The following is an 18,943-nucleotide window of genomic DNA, read 5'->3' on the forward strand; positions in this document are numbered from 1 at the left end:
GTTTGATATTGTGAAGTATACTCTCAAAATTACTCAATGAATCAGTTTTTTTTTAAAAAGATATATTCAGGCTAGAACAGGATCTGTCAACAGTGGCACTATTATATTTGATCCAAATGATTCTTAATTATGGGAGTGGCTGTCCCGTGCATTATAGGGTATTTAGCAGCATCCCTGGCCCCTACCCACCAAATGCCAGTAGCATGCCCCCCAGGACTGACAACCAAAAATGTCTCCAGTTAACACCAAATGTCTCCTGGAGGACAAAATAGCCCTCAGTTGAGACTCGCTAAGCTAGACTGAATTCAATTTTATAAAGAAACTATAAATCCCAAACTGAGAACTGGTCTTCTCTTTCTTTCTCATCATTATTTCATCTGATTTTATTTATTTAGTCATAAATATTTGAATTCATCCTGCATCCTCCCATTTATATTATAGTCCGATGTGAAATTATTATTTCTTTAAAGGATATATTATTGCACCAAGTGTTTGCTTTGTTTTTACCCTTTTGTTTGAGGTTTCATTTTACTAATTTCTATTGGCTTTATGTAGCACTTACTGGTTTTATTTTTAAATAAAAATCCCTCTTAAACTTGCGACTTTGAAATGTTCTAACAGCACTATTTTTCACCGCTTAGTATACAAACCCTTGATTAACAAGTAAGAGCAAAAGTCAGAAATATCTTCCTATTTATAGTTTTTAATGATTATAAAAGAAGATTTAGGCTATTTCCTTAATTTCCATAAGTTTACTCTGTCCCATAATCTTGCCCACTTTTTATTTAATCTTACTATCTTGTCTTATTATATTTATTTTTCTAAATACTCTTGAGACTTTCTGGACAGATAAAATGTGTTCCCATGGCTTATCTTTTAAAATATATCTTATGAAGAAAAGATAAAAAATAAAATATAGCTTATTGAATTATTCAAAGTTTATTCATGTTATTGTTTTTATTTTTTCTCTTACATATAGCTTTACTTTTGTATGTTAAATGCACTACAGGTATTCAATACTTATCTAATTGTTTTAAAACATATAAGATATTAATTCCTACAAGTCTGAAATACAGGATTTTTAATAAATAAATCTATTTTCTTTAGGGCCAGGGATCCCAAAGAATGGAATGTTAGTTTTGGGATTCTTTTAAGTGACCCACAAGTACAGCGAAGTATCAAGGATATTATAATTCATGAAAACTACCATTACCCCTCACATGATAATGACATTGCTGTTGTGCATCTGTCCTCACCAGTATTATATACAAGCAGCATCCGAAGAGCATGTCTTCCAGAAGCTACTTACACATTCCCACCCAATTCAGATGTGGTGGTCACTGGATGGGGAACATTAAAGTCTGATGGTGAGTTCCTAAACTTCCTCCACTACATGGTCTGAATGTGAGTTTTAGGAGTTAAAAAAAAATACTCCAAATCATAACTAAACCTGAGAAATACTTTCTCTAGATCATTTTAAAGAGGATAATGTGTAATGGATTGAAAATTATCCTCAACCACATTCATACAGAAACTACAATTTCATCGAGCTTTTACCATAATTTCCTTTAACAATGGCAGTTTTTGTAGAAATGCATTATCTGAAGAAGTAATTCATTTTCCTCCATTTTATTCATTCATTCATTCTATAAATATTTATCTTGATTACCACCTTTATTCCAAATACAGGTCTGAGTGGTTTGGATATATTAATGAATAAAATAGGTAAATATTCCTGCCCTCATAAACTTACAGTTTTAGCAAGAAAAGACAATAACCATGAAATATAATAAATATTTGTTTTATGCAGGTAAGTACTAGACTAAACAAACAAGACTGCAGAGTATTGGACATTTTTGATGAGGAGAAATGAGTAACTCTATGTGACAAGGCAATGCATCCCCATGACCTTAATAATGTAAAGATTTAGTAGCTGTTTCTGTTCATAAATGCATCTGAAAGTAGAAAAAAATAAATCTAAAATTAATTCTAAGATTCAGAATTACTGTAACAGCAGAAAATCTTAAAATGATTATAAAATGTATGTTTCTGGAATATGAATTTTTCATTTTGTTTTCTAAGGTTACTAAGAAACTAAGAAAGGAGACAAAAGTCTAATTAAAATGTATGTTTTACATTGATTTGGAAATTGTGCATAGTATTAGGTACTAATAAACCTAGTCAGAGATATTAATATTAACTTAGCAAAAGTTATATAATTTTCTTCCTTTAGGAACAAGTCCTAATATACTCCAAAAAGGACTAGTGAAAATTATAGATAATAAAACCTGCAACAGTGAAGAGGTATATGGTGGTGTGATCACACCTGGAATGTTGTGTGCCGGGTTCCTGGAGGGAAGTGTGGATGCCTGCCAGGTAAATCTGCCTACTCCATTTTCTTCCTTTTTTTTTTTTTTTTTAAGATTTCATTTATTTATTTGACAGAGAGAGAGACAGCGAGTGAGGGAACACAAGTGGGTGCAGGAGTAGGAGAGGGAGAGGGAGAGGCAGGCTTCCCACTGAGCAGCGAGCCTGACGAGCCCCTCAGATCCCAGGATCCTGGGATCATGACATGAGCCGAAGGCAGACGCTTAACAATTGAGCCACCCAGGCACTCCATTTTCAAGATTTTTTTTCTTGTGGTTTTTAATTCCAATTTACTTGTTCAATTTTCTCAAAAGAAAACATTTTTAGTATTTAATAAGATACTTATCAAGTTAAAATACTAAAGTGCTAAACCACTCCTACCTATATAAGAAGCTGTCAGTAAGAGTGGAGAAGAGACTAAATTTAGAATAAGCAATAAAGGGATGAATGGAATATTGGCAACTTTAGTTAGATTGGCCCTCTTTCAGTGAGAAGCACCCAACTGAATCCAACACCCAACCTAATGATCATGGAGCTTTCTTAATTGAGGGTGGTTCCAATACCCTAAATATTTTGTTTATTTAACAATGCTCCATGTAACAGACACTGTTTTAAGCTCTTTACAAATATTAATTTATTCTAGTTATGATAATTCTGTGGTGTACGTTTGTACTATTATAAGGCCTATTTCTCAGCTGAAGAGACTGAGATAAGGAGATCAAGTAAATTGTTTAAACTCACACAGGTATTAAGTGGTAGAACTCGGACTTAAACAGAGGACATTGGGCTACACAGCCTATACTCTGAATGCTACACTAAGCTGCCTTTCCTTATGCTTAATATGCTTCAAACACCTCTGATGCTATTTATAAGCAATAGTCTCAGAGTTAACAAAAGTACTACTGCAGTTATCTAGGCAGGCAGAATCAGTGGTAAATCCAGAAAGACCCTATATTTTATTCATTAGTTTTTATGGATTATGAGGGGCCAGACCCTGTGCTAGGTGCAGAGGAGTTAAAAGTGAATAAAGCATTATTCCTGCACTCTAGGAACGAGAAAACATACAAATAAGTACTTGAAATACATAATTATCAGCAATAATTACAGATTCCCATCTTTCCAAGTGTCCCACTAACCCTATTCTTCAAAGTTATGACAACTTTAAATCCCAGTTTCTCTCGATTTTCTCTCAGTCCATCACCCCTCAGCACCATGACTCTCTTCTAACCTTATGCAGCCTAGAGGTTTTATTATTTCAACCACTCCATTGACAGCACCCTCAGTGACTTCACCATCTTCTACTTCCCCACACCCATGCCAATAATCTCCAACCACAGAGCAACAAGACTATTTTATTGGCTCCTATACGTAAGCTCCTGAGCACAACTAGAAGAAATCTTGCAGCCTTGTAAACTGGTGTCATATAATCACAGCTGGGTCCTTAACACACTACAGAATTCTTTAATGCATCCTTTATAGTCTATGTCAGCCTTTCATTGCATTATTGAAATGTGTCCCTATATGCCTTTATATTCCTTAACATATGACATTTCCTCATACTAACTAGAAAAAAGAATGAACGAAATCATGAGATCAACTTTAATTTCTTTTCTACATGATAAATTTATATTTGTACTTATCCTCACCTTCCAGGCTCAGGACAAATTTCTTCCACTCTTCAAATCTAACCTTTTGTCTGTATTCTTCATCCCCTCTCTCTCCACACAAGTATTTGAACTTTACATTAATTTGAACTTTCTTCCATATTTTCCAAACTGCCCCACCCCAATGGGCTCTTCCACATATTCTGCAAATATTATTAGGTCTCTCCCTTAATATATCCTACTCTGTCTTTCTTTTTCCCTTCTTGGTCAAATCTCTACAGAATAGTTTACTATCATTGTTCCATATTCTCAACTTAATCACTCTCTAACCCAGTGCTTTCAGACTTTCGCCCCACCAGACCAGTGAAAGTATTCAAGCCAAGATTACTAATGATGATCTAATTGCCAGGCATTTATGTCCAGTGTGCCATTAGAAATAAAAACCTTGGGCTCAGGAAAGAGTTCTGGCTGTACATACATATCTGAAAGTTATTGTCATCTGGGTGGTAAATTCATGAGTCATCAATACAATTGTTCAGATAAACTGTATAAAATAAGAAGCACCTAAGTAATAGAACTCTGGTATAGTTTTTTAAGGGGCTAACAGTAAGAGATAATAAAGATCAGAAAAACAAAAAACAATAAGAAATTGGTGTCATGGGATTCCAGGGATCAGAGAAAAAGGGAATAGTCAATAGTGACACATGCCAAAGAGTGAGATAGATGCTGTAAAGGGTGTCAACTTCAACAATTGTTTATTGGTAAAGTTTAGAAGGTTCATTGGTGGAAAGAAAAACCATTTAGGAGAAAGTTGAAAATAAGATAAGAAAACAGAAATTTCATTTTTTCTTTTTTTTTTTTAAAGATTTTATTTATTTGAGAGAGAGAGAATGAGATACAGAGAGCATGAGAGGGAGGAGGGTCAGAGGGAGAAGCAGACTCCTTGCTGAGCAGTGAGCCCGATGCGGGACTCGATCCCGGGACTCCAGGATCATGACCTGAGCCAAAGGCAGTCGCTTAACCAACTGAGCCACCCAGGCGCCCCAAGAAAACAGAAATTTCAATATAAACTACTACTTTAACCCATTTAGCTATGAAAGGAAGATAATTAGGGCAATAGAGGAGGTCTTAAGATCCAGAAAGGCTGTCATTTTTTCAGATGGGCAAAACTGAAAAAAAAAATGTATATGCCTGGCAGGGAAAGACAGTGCAGGAAATGAAGACATATTAGGAAAAGCAAACAAGAGAAGATTATTGATAGAACAGTGCCCTTGATCCAGAGAACAGGTGGAGGGATTAGCCTTGGAAAGAACTAAATACCTCCATTTATCTGACAATGAGTGTAAATACAGATGTGGGCTGATACAGGTAAGCTAGGAAGTCAAAAGAGACAAGGACAAGAAATGGAGAGATGCTATCTATTGTTCTCCACTTTATGAATTTGAAACTAAGAGATTAAATTTTTAAAAATTATAAAATAAGCTTTGTGTACTGTTAGTACAGCCTCTATGGAAAACAGCATGGAGGTTCTTCAAACAATTAAAAATAGATTACGATATGATCCAGCAATTCCATTTCTGGGCATATACACAAAAGAATTGAAAGCAGGGACACAAATAGATATTTGTACATTTAATCCACAGGAGCATTATCCACAATAGCCAAAAGATAAAGCAACCCAAGTGTACATTGATGGATAAGTGGATAAATAAAATGTTGTACATACATAAAATTGACTATCATTCATCCTTAAGAAGAAGGAAATGCTGACACATGCTTCAACATGGACGAAATTTGAAGGACACTGTGTTACGTGAAATAAGCCAGCCACAAAAGAACAAATACTTGTATCACTCCATTCAATATTGAGATATCTAGGTTTTTTCCCCCCTTTTTCTGCATCTCCCTGTCTTTATTACAGAAGAGAAAAATAAGCAGTATTCATCTTTAAAGTATAGTAATTGTATGTTTCCTTTTTCTCTTTAGGGTGACTCCGGCGGACCTCTGGTTGGTGCAGATTATAAAGGCACTTGGTTCCTTGCTGGCATTGTAAGCTGGGGAGATGAATGTGCTCTCCCAAACAAGCCTGGTGTCTACACTCGAGTAACATATTATCGAGACTGGATCTTGTCCAAAACTGGTCTTTAGTGCAGAAGTTCTTTATAGATTAAAGGTTGAGAATTATACCCTTTTAAAATGTGTTTGTAATTCCCAAACCACATTTAATTTAGAATACCTTTCTTTATGCACATTTAATGTTGCAAATATAAAGATATACAATTTTAGAACTATGAAATTTTTGTATATTAGATTTTGAAAAACGAATAGTGACAGCAATGAACCAGGATACATAATTTCCCCTATACTCCTCTCTAGACTGAAGGTAATTATATGAACAAATATGGATTACAGTTCACTAAGGTCTCTACTGATTTGTAGATCCAGGTCCCTTAGGAAATCATAGAATAGGTGTTAGCAATAAACTCCCTTCTGAGTGTATAAATAATCCCCTGGTGAATCACATGGCTGCCACAAGCTCCATATATTGGTAGGTTGTAGCCTAGTGAATTGCTGTATAGTGCCTATAAAAATTTCCAAAGAAACGCTGTCTACCTGTCTTCTTTCCATGCCATGCCAATGCTAATCTCTTCACTATTTATGGCTTCCTCACTTTGATGACCCAAAACAGCATGTTAATCCCATGGGGTATATTGAATAGATCCCAGTGCTTGTTGATCTGTTCCTAGTTCTCTTTCATATATAAGTGAGGCCAGAAGATGTTTCTCACATACACACATACAGTAGTAAAATTGTCCTCAGACACATGGGCTACATTTCACTACATAGGCTTGAACATGCTATGCAGATAACACTGTATTACGTATCTCCAATCTCTTAAAATTCCTCAACAATATCAATTATCAGCCAGAAATAAATAATATGGAAATTTTGCTTTCCCTTCACTTTCCTTTCGCCCATACAGAAACATTCTAGCTGAGGGCACAGAGGTCTATAAATGCACTGTTTAGGGCTCATGCCAACTTACCACCTAAACAGATCAGTTGGCTTTTATCATGAATATCACCACATGGTCGTACTTTCCCAGGCTGCAGTCCAGTCCTTCTCTTTTTCATCACTGACATTCCTACAGCTACCACTAATAGCTTTCATTATGATATAAATTTTGTCCATGGACCCCCAAAAATAATGACGTTAATAATAGTACCTAACATTTATAGACCACTTACTATGTTCCAGGCACACTTGACATGCATTATTACACTGAGCCTTCATAATGACCTTGTGAGGATGGTTCCCTTGTAAACTTAATTTTTTTGTTGTTGTTGGTCAGTCTATTTATTTATTTATTTATTATGCTATGTTAATCACCATACATTACATCATTAGTTTTTGATGTAGTGTTCCATGATTCATTGTTTGCATATAACACCCAGTGCTCCATTCAATACGTGCCCTCTTTAATACCCATCACCAGGCTAACCCATCCCCCCACTCCCCTCCTCTCTAGAACCCTCAGTTTGTTTCTCAGGGTCCATAGTCTCTATGGTTCGTCTCCCCCTCTGATATCCCTCCTTCATTTTTCCCTTCCTGCTATCTTCTTCTTTTTTTAACATATAATGTATTATTTGTTTCAGAGGTACAGGTCTGTGATTCAACAGTCTTACACAATTCACAGCACTCACCATAGCACATACCCTCCCCAATGTCTATGACCCAAACCACCCAGCAAACCCTCAGTTTGTTCCCTGAGATTAAGAATTCCTCATATCATTGAGATCATATGGTACATGTCTTTCTCTGATTGACTTATTTCGCTCAGCATAATACCCTCCAGTTCCATCCACGTCATTGCAAATGGCAAGATTTCATTCCTTTTGATGGCTGCATAATATTCTGTTGTGTATATATACCATGTCTTCTTATCCATTCATCTGTCAATGGACATCTTGGCTCTTTCCATAGTTTGGCTATTGTGGACATTGCTGCTATAAACATTGGGGTGCACGTACCCCTTCAGATCACTACATTTGTATCTTTGGGGTAAATACCCAGTAGTGCAATTGCTGGGTCGTATGGTAGCTCTATTTTCAGCTTTTTGAGGAACCTCCATACTGTTTTCCAGAGTGGCTATATCAGCTTGCATTCCCACCAACAGTGTAGGAGGGTTCCCCTTTCTCCACATCCCTGCCAACATCTGTCATTTCCTGACTTGTTAATTTTAGCCATTCTGACTGGGGCAAACTTAATTTTATAGATAAGGAAACTGAGATAGAGAGAAGTGAAGCCCAGTGTTTATAATTGGCTGAGCTGCAACTCAAAATCAAAGGACTGGATTCCAGAACCCACACTTTAAACAACTGCTCTGCTATGTGATATGGTTATAACTAAGGATCTACCTAGCATAGTATTCTAAAATGTAATATTTGTCGGGCACCTGGGTGGCTCAGTTGGTTAAGTGACTGCCTTCGGCTCAGGTCATGATCCTGGAGTCCCGGGATCGAGTCCCGCATCGGGCTCCCTGCTCGGCAGGGAGTCTGCTTCTCCCTCTGACCCTCCTCCCTCTCATGCTCTCTGTCTCTCATTCTCTCTCTCGCAAATAAATAAATAAAATCTTTAAAAAAAAAAAGCAAGATGATTTAAGTCACCAGTACTCTTTTTAACCTACCTTCTTTGTGTATAGAAAGTGCATAATATTCCTGTGGGGGGAAAAAGTACAAATACTATTTATTTTGGAAAATAATTTGATATGAAAACAGGTATGTTAAGTAAACACATTTAAGAAATCCGCCACTTCCAAATAGCGTCGGTTTAAGTGAATTGACCTGCATAATGGTACACTCTATGATGATAGACTTCCTTTCCCTCCTCTCTACAAGAGAGACTGAACAATAGGGAAACCAGTTAGAAAGGTGCCTGCCCACTGGGGCAACAATGTTGTTAACACCTGGGTCTCTCCAGAGTCAGGCATTCTTGCTCTAAAACAGTATCTGGCAAGAGTTAATGATGAGACGTTGAGATAATAGTGAAAACTCATTACACTGAATATAAATAAATAAGTTATTACCGTTTATTAAATAGGTAAGTTAAATATTATACAATAACACTACAAGTAAGTGCTGTATGTTGAAGTCCACTTTTTCTGTCAATTCCTCCTTGCTGCTAAGTAGTAATATTTTAATTAATTTATAAGGTTCACTTCCCAGTTGGTTTCTTCTTTTGCCTGTTTAAAATCCATGCCTTTGTGCCTGCTACCATCTGTTTATGCCACTGGAAGATGCATGTAGCATTGTTCAGACTCTTCCTGCCATAATTTAACTTCCTTCAGAAAATCTTATAGGTTAAGTGCAAAAAAGCTGCCTTCCTCAATGATTTTCATCAAGGCTTTTCACCAAGTAAACAATACAAAACAAAAGCAAAAACCTTTGTAGATAGTTTATTCTTTATTCATTTTCAAGGATCCTCTTGTTAAAAAAGAGAGAGAGAGCCATATGACATACATATTCAAGTACTAGAAAAAATAGTCTTGTCACATTTTCTTTTAACCCCTCACTATGTGGGAGTTTTAATATAAACTCACATTAATTCTTTTTCTAAGAGGAAATTCTTTTTTTTTTTTAAGATTTTATTTATTTATTCATGAGAGAGAGAGAGAGAGAGGCAGACTCCCAGCGGAGCAGGGAGCCTGATGCAGAACTCGATCCCAGGGCCCTGGGATCATGACCTGAGCCAAAGGCAGATGCTTAACTGACTGAGCGACCCAGGCATCCCATAAGAGGAAAATTCTTATTCATATAGTTCACTATAATTCATACAGTTCAAATGACATTTCTTAAAATTTTTTCATATTAAAAAAATGTAAAATCTGTATTATAGACTCTCAGTCTATAATTTCAACACCTAGAACTCTGATACACAGAAATATTTGTTAAATAAATCAATGAAAGAATGAATGAATGAGTATATCTTGGAAACTAGCTCCTATGACTGGATTAAATAAGGCATATCCAACAAATGAAAATACAACATTTTAATGAATAGAAATCTGTGCATAATAAAAGAAAATAACAGAAAATGATTTTGAAGTTGACAGAGAACTTAAAAACCATGTCAGGAATTTTACAGGTAAGAGCTGAGACCCCAGAGGCCTAAGAGTCACACAAGAAAATGGGGACCACTTGATTCCCAATGTTGTGCTCTTTCTTATCTATTATATTCATTATGAAAATATAGTTTAAATTCCATTACAGAGAATGCTATTGCCCTCAAATGCTGATTTCCTAGAATGTTTTTTGAATAGATTTTCTAGTGTAAGGGACATTATTGTTGCTCCACTCAGATCCCTCTAATAGACACAGACACTCCTCCATCCATTGTTGAGCTACTCTCTTCTGAGAAATGCCCTGTTTATGGGAGCTACCACCCAAATGGGCCTGAGAAGTGATACCTCTCCCCATCTAACAGGTGGGCCTCAGCCAATGGGTAACTGATGCAGGAGTACAAAAACTCAGACCCCTACCCAACTGGTGGGTAAACCGTGGTGCCATTTACACTGCAGTGCTCCATGTGGGATTGGGCTAAGGCTGGAGTCCAGCCAAAGCCACATTTGCCTGGCTTCTTCCTCTGCCCTATCTTGCTTTCCTCACTCTCTTACAGGCTTCCCCTTGGAGCACTTCCTCAAACCATCTCCAGCTCTGATTCTAGGGAACTCAGCCTAATACATTGGTTGGTTTCATTTTCAGATTAATTAGTTAGGGAAAGCTGTATTTTTCCTAAAATACATGAATGTGTTTTTCTAATACAATAAATCTACTATAGTAAACCCAACTGAATCTTTATTGTTTCAGAATATCTTGCCTAAATCTCATCATTACAAGCATGATGTTTCCTTGTATTGTACTTATAAGGTTAGATGCAGGTGGTTTAAGCATCTAAATGTAACTATACTGATTTTTGGACATGGTCTGTGTTTAACTGAACCCCTGTTATCACTTTGCTTTCTTTTTTATTCATCTTATTTTCATGGAAGTATAATGCAAAAACATTTCCATAGTAACTAACCATATCCTGGTTTGTAGAATTCCAGTTAATCAAGTTTTGCTATTCAAAGACTTTTAAGAGATTTTTATTTGTTCCTATGGGTGCTTTGATGATCTAGTTAAAAAATTCTATACAACAAATAATACTATATCACAGATATAGACCCCTATCTATGAAATTACTCTTTATAAAAGCCTTGAATATATATATCTGCATTATAGACCAGGGAAAATAAATTGAAGAAGGGTTATTTACAAGCTTCCTATTATTACTCTTACCTTCAAAAAATAATACTAATAAGTTTCAAAATTGTACATTCTAGCAAAATAATCACAAAAACATTCCAGATAAAAGACAGTAAAATCATCTATTAGAGTAAAAATCCTTTTTGAAGACCTTGTTAAGTAAGTACAGCATCTCTGGGTATCAATTCTCTTTCAACCTTAAGTCCTAATGATTAAAAACATAATATTGATTTTTATAAAAATCAATTTTTAAAAACTCTGTTTTATTAAAAATTATCATAAAAGAATTAATGTCATTGTAATTAACTCCAAAAGGAATAGGTTATGTCTTATGGAGCAGGAGAGATTGCTGAGTGGTTTTTGTGAAGTGGCAAAGCATAGGGTTAGGAGCCAACTTACCTGGATTCACACCCTGGTTCTACCACCTAATTTGCTGTGTGAAGTTAGGTAGCTTCCCTGACATTTCTATGCTTCAGTTTCCCCATTTATAGACTCAGAATAATAATAGTATTTACCTCAAAAGGTAGTTATAAGGATTAAATGACTAGCTACAAAGCACTTAGAATAGTTCTTGGCACATAATAACTTCCATATTGGTATTTGTTAAGTAAAATCTTTATTTACAAGAGGTTAACATACTTGAAGAATGGGGATAACCACTTATTTCATATTACCTCCTCCTGTTAAAGAAATATAAGTTAGAAAAACAGGGAAAAATACTAAAATGAGAATTGTTTAAGTCAGTGTATTCTTATTCTGGTGGAATATTCTGTGTAGATTTGTGATACATTATTCCCATTATTTTATTAAGTAGGAATTAGGAAATAGTTCAATTTTATAAACAAGAGAAATTTCCTATGCTCTCTCTAGAAGTAGCATAGGTAGTAAAATAAATTTTAAAAGCATTTCTTCACTATTTTCCCAGAAAAAATACTACATATTTAAATATTTGTGACATTAGATACTAATTATTTCTAAGCTAACTTCAGTGGCACTCAAAACTGCCATGGGGTTCCTGGGTGGCTCAGTTGTTAAGCATTTGCCTTTGGCTCAGGTCATGATCCCAGAGTCCTGGGATCAAGCCCCACATTGGGCTTCTTGCTCTGCAGGGAGCCTGCTTCTCCCTCTCCCACTCCCCCTGCTTGTGTTCCCTCTCTCGCTGTGTCTCTCTCTGTCAAATAAATAAATAAAATCTTTAAAAAAAAATGTACTTCTGCCATGTTGTTATACCTCACTCTGATATAGAATGGAATTAAGTATTGGAAATCTATTTAATTCTGCTACCAAAAATATTAAACCTTAACATACTAGACGGTATGGGGCACATAACAGAATTTAAAGCAAGCAGTAGTGATGATTTTTTATAAATGCCTACTGAAAGGAGAATCAGGGAATTATAAAAGGAAATAAACCACTCTTAGAAACATAAGAGCCTTTATAGAAACACTTTTAAAAGAAGAAAAAGAAGGACTTTGAATGAAATGATAGTATGTTATATAGGAATTAATATGAGAGCCCAGTCTTTTAATTAATTTTATGGAAGCCCAGTCTTACTGAAACTTAATTTGAATAAAAATGGATAATGCCAATAACCACATATACTTTCTAAATTATATTTTTAAATTTAATTTATGTTATTATACATTTGCATCACAAATTCTTAAAATTATTGGAGATGTAGCTTTCAAATGTCCAAAGCTCAAAAAGATGAGATTAAGATGTGTTGTATTTTAGGGCGCCTGGGTGGCTCAGTCATTAAGTGTCTGCCTTCGGCTCAGGTCATGACCCCAGGGTCCTGGGATCAAGCCCCACATCGGGCTCCCTGCTCTGCGTGAAGCCTGCTTCTCCCTGTCCCACTCCCCCTGCTTGTGTTCCCTCTCTCGCTGTGTCTCTCTCTGTCAAATAAATAAATAAAATCTTAAAAAAAAAAAGATGTGTTGTATTTTAGAATTGAATTACTTTATGAAATAGAAATGCTAAGTGTGTCAACAGAAAACTATCAACAAAAGAATAAAATTAAAATTATACTATTTTCAATATCCAGCAGCCCACATGAAGTTTATATGCACAAAAATATCTCAACATAATATAATTATTAAATGTCTGGAAATATCAGATATAATGAACTTTGTCTAGCCTTTCTTCAGTAACTACAAGTACAGTGCCTAAGACATAATGTTCAATAAATGTTGAATTAGCTGAATTATTGAAATAAAAATGATCACCCTTGCTTTATTAGATCATATTTAGTTACATATTATTAATTATAATTAAAACAAAAAAGATTAATATTTTCAGTATTTAGTGAATATATTAATTTTGACAAATAAACATGATCATTATACTTTTGCTTTTTCATTCACTTCATAATATTGATATTTTTTAATCTGATCTCTAATATCTTATGTAAATTTTCAGCTATAATATCCTATCATTTACCTCTGACACAGCTATACTGAAATGAGAACTATAATAATGTCTCATGGCATGATTCTCCAAATAAGATACACTCTCAGAAAATGAAAGTGAATCTTCCCTTTTAAATGCTATGTATAACCACTCTACAGTATGGAGGTTCCTCAAAAAGTTGAAAATAGAGCTACCACATGATCCAGCAATTGCACTACTGGGTATTTACCCCAAAGATACAAATGTAGGGATCTGAAGGGGTACGTGCACCCTGATGTTTATAGCAGCAATGCCCACAATAGCCAAACTATGGAAAGAGCCAAGATGTCCATCGACAGATGAATGGATAAAGAAGATGTGGTATATATATACAACAAAATATTATGCAGCCATCAAAAGGAATAAGATCTTGCCATTTGCAATGACATGGATGGAACTGGAGGGTGTTATGCTGAGCGAAATAAGTCAATCAGAGAAAGACATGTATCATATGACCTCACTGATATGAGGAATTCTTAATCTCAGGAAACAAACTGAGGGTTCCTGGATGGGGGGGTGGGGTGGGAGGGATGGGGTGGCTGGGTGATAGACACTGGGGAGGGTATGTGCTATGGTGAGCATTGTGAATTGTGCAAGACTGTTGAATCACAGATCTGTACCTCTGAAACAAATAATGCAATATATGTTAAGGAAAAAAAAAAAAGAAGAAGATAGCAGGAGGGGAAGAATGAAGGGAGGGAAATCGGAGGGGGAGACGAACCATGAGAGACAATGGACTCTGAAAAACAAACTGAGGGTTCTAGAGGGGAGGGGAGTGGGAAGATGGGTTAGCCTGGTGATGGGTATTGAGGAGGGCACGTTCTGCATGGAGCACTGGGTGTTATGCACAATGAATCATGGAACACTATATCAAAAACTAATGATGTAATGTATGGTGATTAACATAACAATAAAAAATAAATAAATGCTATGTATAATTTAACATGGCTTAGGAAAAATTGAATAACTTTTAGAATTTGTTCCTCATTTCCATGGCAATTTCATGGAAACACTTCTCATAATTAATAGTCCACCCTCCTTCCTCAAATCCTTCCGATTAAACTGGAATGAAAATTCTCCCCCTTTTACTCACCTCATAGTCGTCACAGACACTATCATTCTTGGTTAAATGAAGTTAAGTCGTGTTTTGAAAAATGGGAAAAAATATATATTCCTCTTCTCTGATAGTGTGCTGCCTCTATCTTTTCTTCCTGCTAGAAGCAAAATGTTCTACCAAATACTTTTTATTAATATACTTCTCTTTTATTTTTTTTATTATTATTATGTTATGTTAATCACCATACATTAGTTTTTGATGTAGTGTTCCATGATTTATTGTTTGCATATAACACCCAGTGCTCCATGCAGAACATGCACTCTTCAATACCCATCACCAGTCTAACCCATTCCCCTCTAGAACCCTCAGTTTGTTTTTCAGAGTCCATAGTCTCTCATGGTTCTTCCCCCCCTCTGATTTCCCCCCCTTCATTCTTCCCCTCCTGCTATCTTCTTCTTTTGTTTTTTTTTTAACATATAACATGCAGAAGAATATACTTCTCTTTTAAAAGATAACCAAAGGATACAAACGTTGTGATCCGAAGGGACACCTGCACCCCAATGTTTATAGCAGCAATATCTACAATAGCCAAGCTATGGAAAGAGCTCAGATGTCCATCAACAGATGAATGGAAAAGAAGATGTGGTATATATATACAACAGAATATAAGGCAGCCATCAAAAATGATGAAATCTCACCATTTACAACAACATGGATGGAACTAGAGGGTATCATGCTAAGTGAAATAAGTCTATCAGAAAAAGACAATTATCATACGGTTTCACTCATATGTGGAATATAAGAAACAAAACAGAGGATCATAGGGGAAGGACAGGAAAAATAAGATGAAATCAGAAAGGAAGACAAACCATAAGAGACTCTTAACTATAGGAAACAAACTGAGGGTTGTTGGAGGGGAGGTTGGTGGGGGGATGGGGTAACTGGGTGATGGGCATTAAGGAGGGCACGTGATGTGATGAGCACTGGGTGTTATACGCAAACAATGAATCATGGAGCACTACATCAAAAACTAATGATGTAATGTATGGTGATTAACATAACATAATAAAATAATAAATAAATAAATAAATAGAAGACCTGCCTTCTTCTATTTTTTTAGTCTTACTGGTAAAGAGATGTTAAAAATCTATTTTTGGCTCCTCTGGGTGACTTCCAAACTGCCATCTCTGTTTCTCACCTCAGAATTCAGACTTGCAATCCAGAAAAGGCTGAGCAATTGGGTACAAGAAGAGGATGGAGAAGATAATATAAAGAAAAGCAAAGATACCATACTTGAGGACCAACTCAGGTCATGAAACAGAGATTTGCTCTTCCCTGGAACTGCCTGGGTTCCTGTTGGCTTTCTAGGAATTGTATATTATGAAAGAGGCCTCTATTATTTAAGAGAGTCTCTTTTTCTTGCAACAAAAAGGACATAATTAACATGGCAGCAAACTTCATTCACCCTCTACTTCACCTATCCACTTTCATGGCCACACCCTGTACTTTCTTGTTAATCAGAACAAGTTCACATCTGGAATCTTAAATTCAAATTTCTATCTACATCCTCCTAGGTTTAAGACTCCCTTACTCCATTATAACTTGTTTTCATTCCATCAAGGTTCTCTTTTCTTGACCCTCCCTCTTATTTCAGTCTGCCCTACCTCCACCCCTTTCATAGATCCACTCCCTTCCCTGACTCCTAACTTCCCTAACTTCCTTCAACCCTAACTCCTTAGTGCCTTATTGCATAATCAGCTCCCCTAAGGGATCTGTCCTCTTGTCTTTCTGCAACATCTGCCCTAGTCTCTTGACTGTTCTCCCTCTCTACTGTTTCCATCTCTAAATCTCTAAACATCCTCAAGACTTACATATCTGTTCTTAAAATTCTTTTTTCTTTATGTCCACTTCCTCAAATTTCATGTGTTCTTCAATAGCCATTCTCACCAGAATCACCAAAGCTACTCTAGGCAAATCATCAGTGACCTCCCAACAGTCTCATCCTACTAACTCTCTTTGGGCCTTTTCCTGTCACTAAGATATTTGATGTATGGATCGCTCCCTCTCTCCTGAAATTCTCTCCTCCCATTACTTCTCTGACATTACCGTCTTCTGGTTTCCTCATTACTTTACAATGTGGGAAATGAATGTGAGGAAGGGTTTCTGTCCCTAAATGAGAGGCAAAAGGCAAAATATACTTCAGTATAATCAGATTTTATCATGAACAATTTTTCCTTTCTTCTTTTGGTTTCTGGGCCACATATAAAAGCTTTTCCAATTTGTAAAATCTACCCAAGAGTTACCTTGTTTTATTTGGTTTCAGGCATATGGCCCTGCTAAGATTAACTGACATGATGTGTATGCAAAGCCTCCTGAGTTCTTCAGGATAATAAACTGTTACAAGGAACCTCGTATAGCTAATATAGAAGGTACAAATTTTATGGTCACAAATCTCAGATGTAAAAAAATATCTTTTTAAATATTCTATATAAACATAATTTCACTATCTCCCCTAAACCCTCAACAGCTGAGAACTCAACAAATAGTAATTCTTTCAATCTGTTGTGAAGTTCTGGGTGAAAACACTATGTTTTTTAATGTTATAAACATTTTGTTTGTAATACAGTTTAACTTACTTGGAAGCTCTAGTGGGAATTTGTTTTTCTTTAACTTTCTGGTTTTACTTACTGATTTTTATGTACAGGCAATCCTTACTACTTGCAAATTCACCTATTTGCTAAAATCCACTTGTAACCCCAAATCAATATCCACAGTGCTTTCGTGATTATTCCCAGACACGTGTTTACACAGAGTGGGGAGAAATTTGAGTGGCCCGATGTGCAATTCTCATTATAGCTTTCATACTATAAGTAAGCTTCCTTTCTATAGTATATTTAGTGCCATGTTTTTTCATAGTTTTGTGCATTTTGTTAGTGATTTCACTGTATAAAGTGGCCCCAAACAGAGTGCTGAAATGCTGTCCAGTGTTCCTAAGTGCAAGAAGACTACGATGTACCTTACAGAGAAAATACGTGTATTATTTGTTAAAGATTTATTTATTTATTTATTTATTTGACAGAGAGAGAGAGAGACAGAGACAGAGAGCACAAGTAGGGGGGAGCGGCAGGCAGAGGAGAAGCAGGCTTCCCCCACCACCACCCCTCCCCGGGGCAAGGAACCTGATGTGGGGCTTGATCCCAGGACCCTGGGAATCAACAATCCAGTACATCCAGAAAAAGGAAGAGAACATTTGCTGATATGAACATGTGGCTGTTCTTGAGAGTCCTAAAGCATAATCAGTGTGTGATGAAGCCATGGAAAAAGTGGAAAAGTGGAAAAATGTGTGGATTCATGAGATGAGGATTAATTTTTTAAAAATATGGTGGACAGCCTTGTTCTGACAGTGAAAGCCAAAAAAAAAAAAATATGGTAACTGACCTGCACAATTCAAAAGGCCATATGGTGTGAAAAATGTCCAACTTGTAGGTGTGGCAATTTCTGCATATCAGGAATCTTGGGAACAATATTTTAAATATCTGCTAAGTGTTACACAGGAAAAGGGTTATGTGAAAAAGCAGATTTTCAATAATGAGCCTCCTTGTTTTACAAGGGTGTTGGCAAATGAACATATATATAATGCAAATGGTTGTGGCTCACAAAAACCTAACACCATATTTTTGTTTGGAGGAAGTATTCGGTATTCACCAATTCAGTGTTCATGGCAACTTGATAGAAGTACCACAAATAATGAGTCAAGTCTGTATTTATGCTAGATTTGTGCTTAGAAACACACGTGATGTATTTCCAAAAGGTGTACGTCACATAATTTCTGACTCATCTATTCCTCTCACTAATTATTCTGAAGTAGTCCATTTCAGAACCAAAATACTACATTGGAAAATATTTTCAGACCCTTCAGAAAACCACTTAGGAGGCCAGAGTCCACGTCCTGCAGTATAATATTTCCTTCAAGTCTAGAAGTGGTGAGAGAAAGCCAGGAATTCTGGGCATGAAGTGACAGCCAAGAGGGAGCCCAGGTAAGCAAGCGCTCTACGTTCCTCCAGATGCAGGAGGCAGCCGGCGCAGAGGGAGTCCAAGATGCACACAGACATATCCAATACTCTTATCTAATCTTCTGTAGTACCAAATAAGCTCCTTCAGGG

General features: G+C 36.2%; 1 protein-coding gene across 1 annotated transcript in view; it reads left to right on the forward strand.

Moving 5' to 3' along the window:
* Positions 1 to 6,119, forward strand: part of LOC110591355 (transmembrane protease serine 11C-like) — a 60,091-nt gene extending 53,972 nt beyond the window's left edge. The window contains exons 8-10 of the mRNA XM_021702269.1: positions 1,108 to 1,367; positions 2,234 to 2,376; positions 5,958 to 6,119. Coding sequence (XP_021557944.1) covers positions 1,108 to 1,367; positions 2,234 to 2,376; positions 5,958 to 6,119 — 565 coding nt within the window. The remainder of the gene's footprint in view (positions 1 to 1,107; positions 1,368 to 2,233; positions 2,377 to 5,957) is intronic.
* Positions 6,120 to 18,943: the final 12,824 nt, after the last annotated feature.

This window comes from Neomonachus schauinslandi, chromosome 2, assembly GCF_002201575.2.
Source record: "Neomonachus schauinslandi chromosome 2, ASM220157v2, whole genome shotgun sequence".
Classification (NCBI taxonomy): domain Eukaryota; kingdom Metazoa; phylum Chordata; class Mammalia; order Carnivora; family Phocidae; genus Neomonachus; species Neomonachus schauinslandi.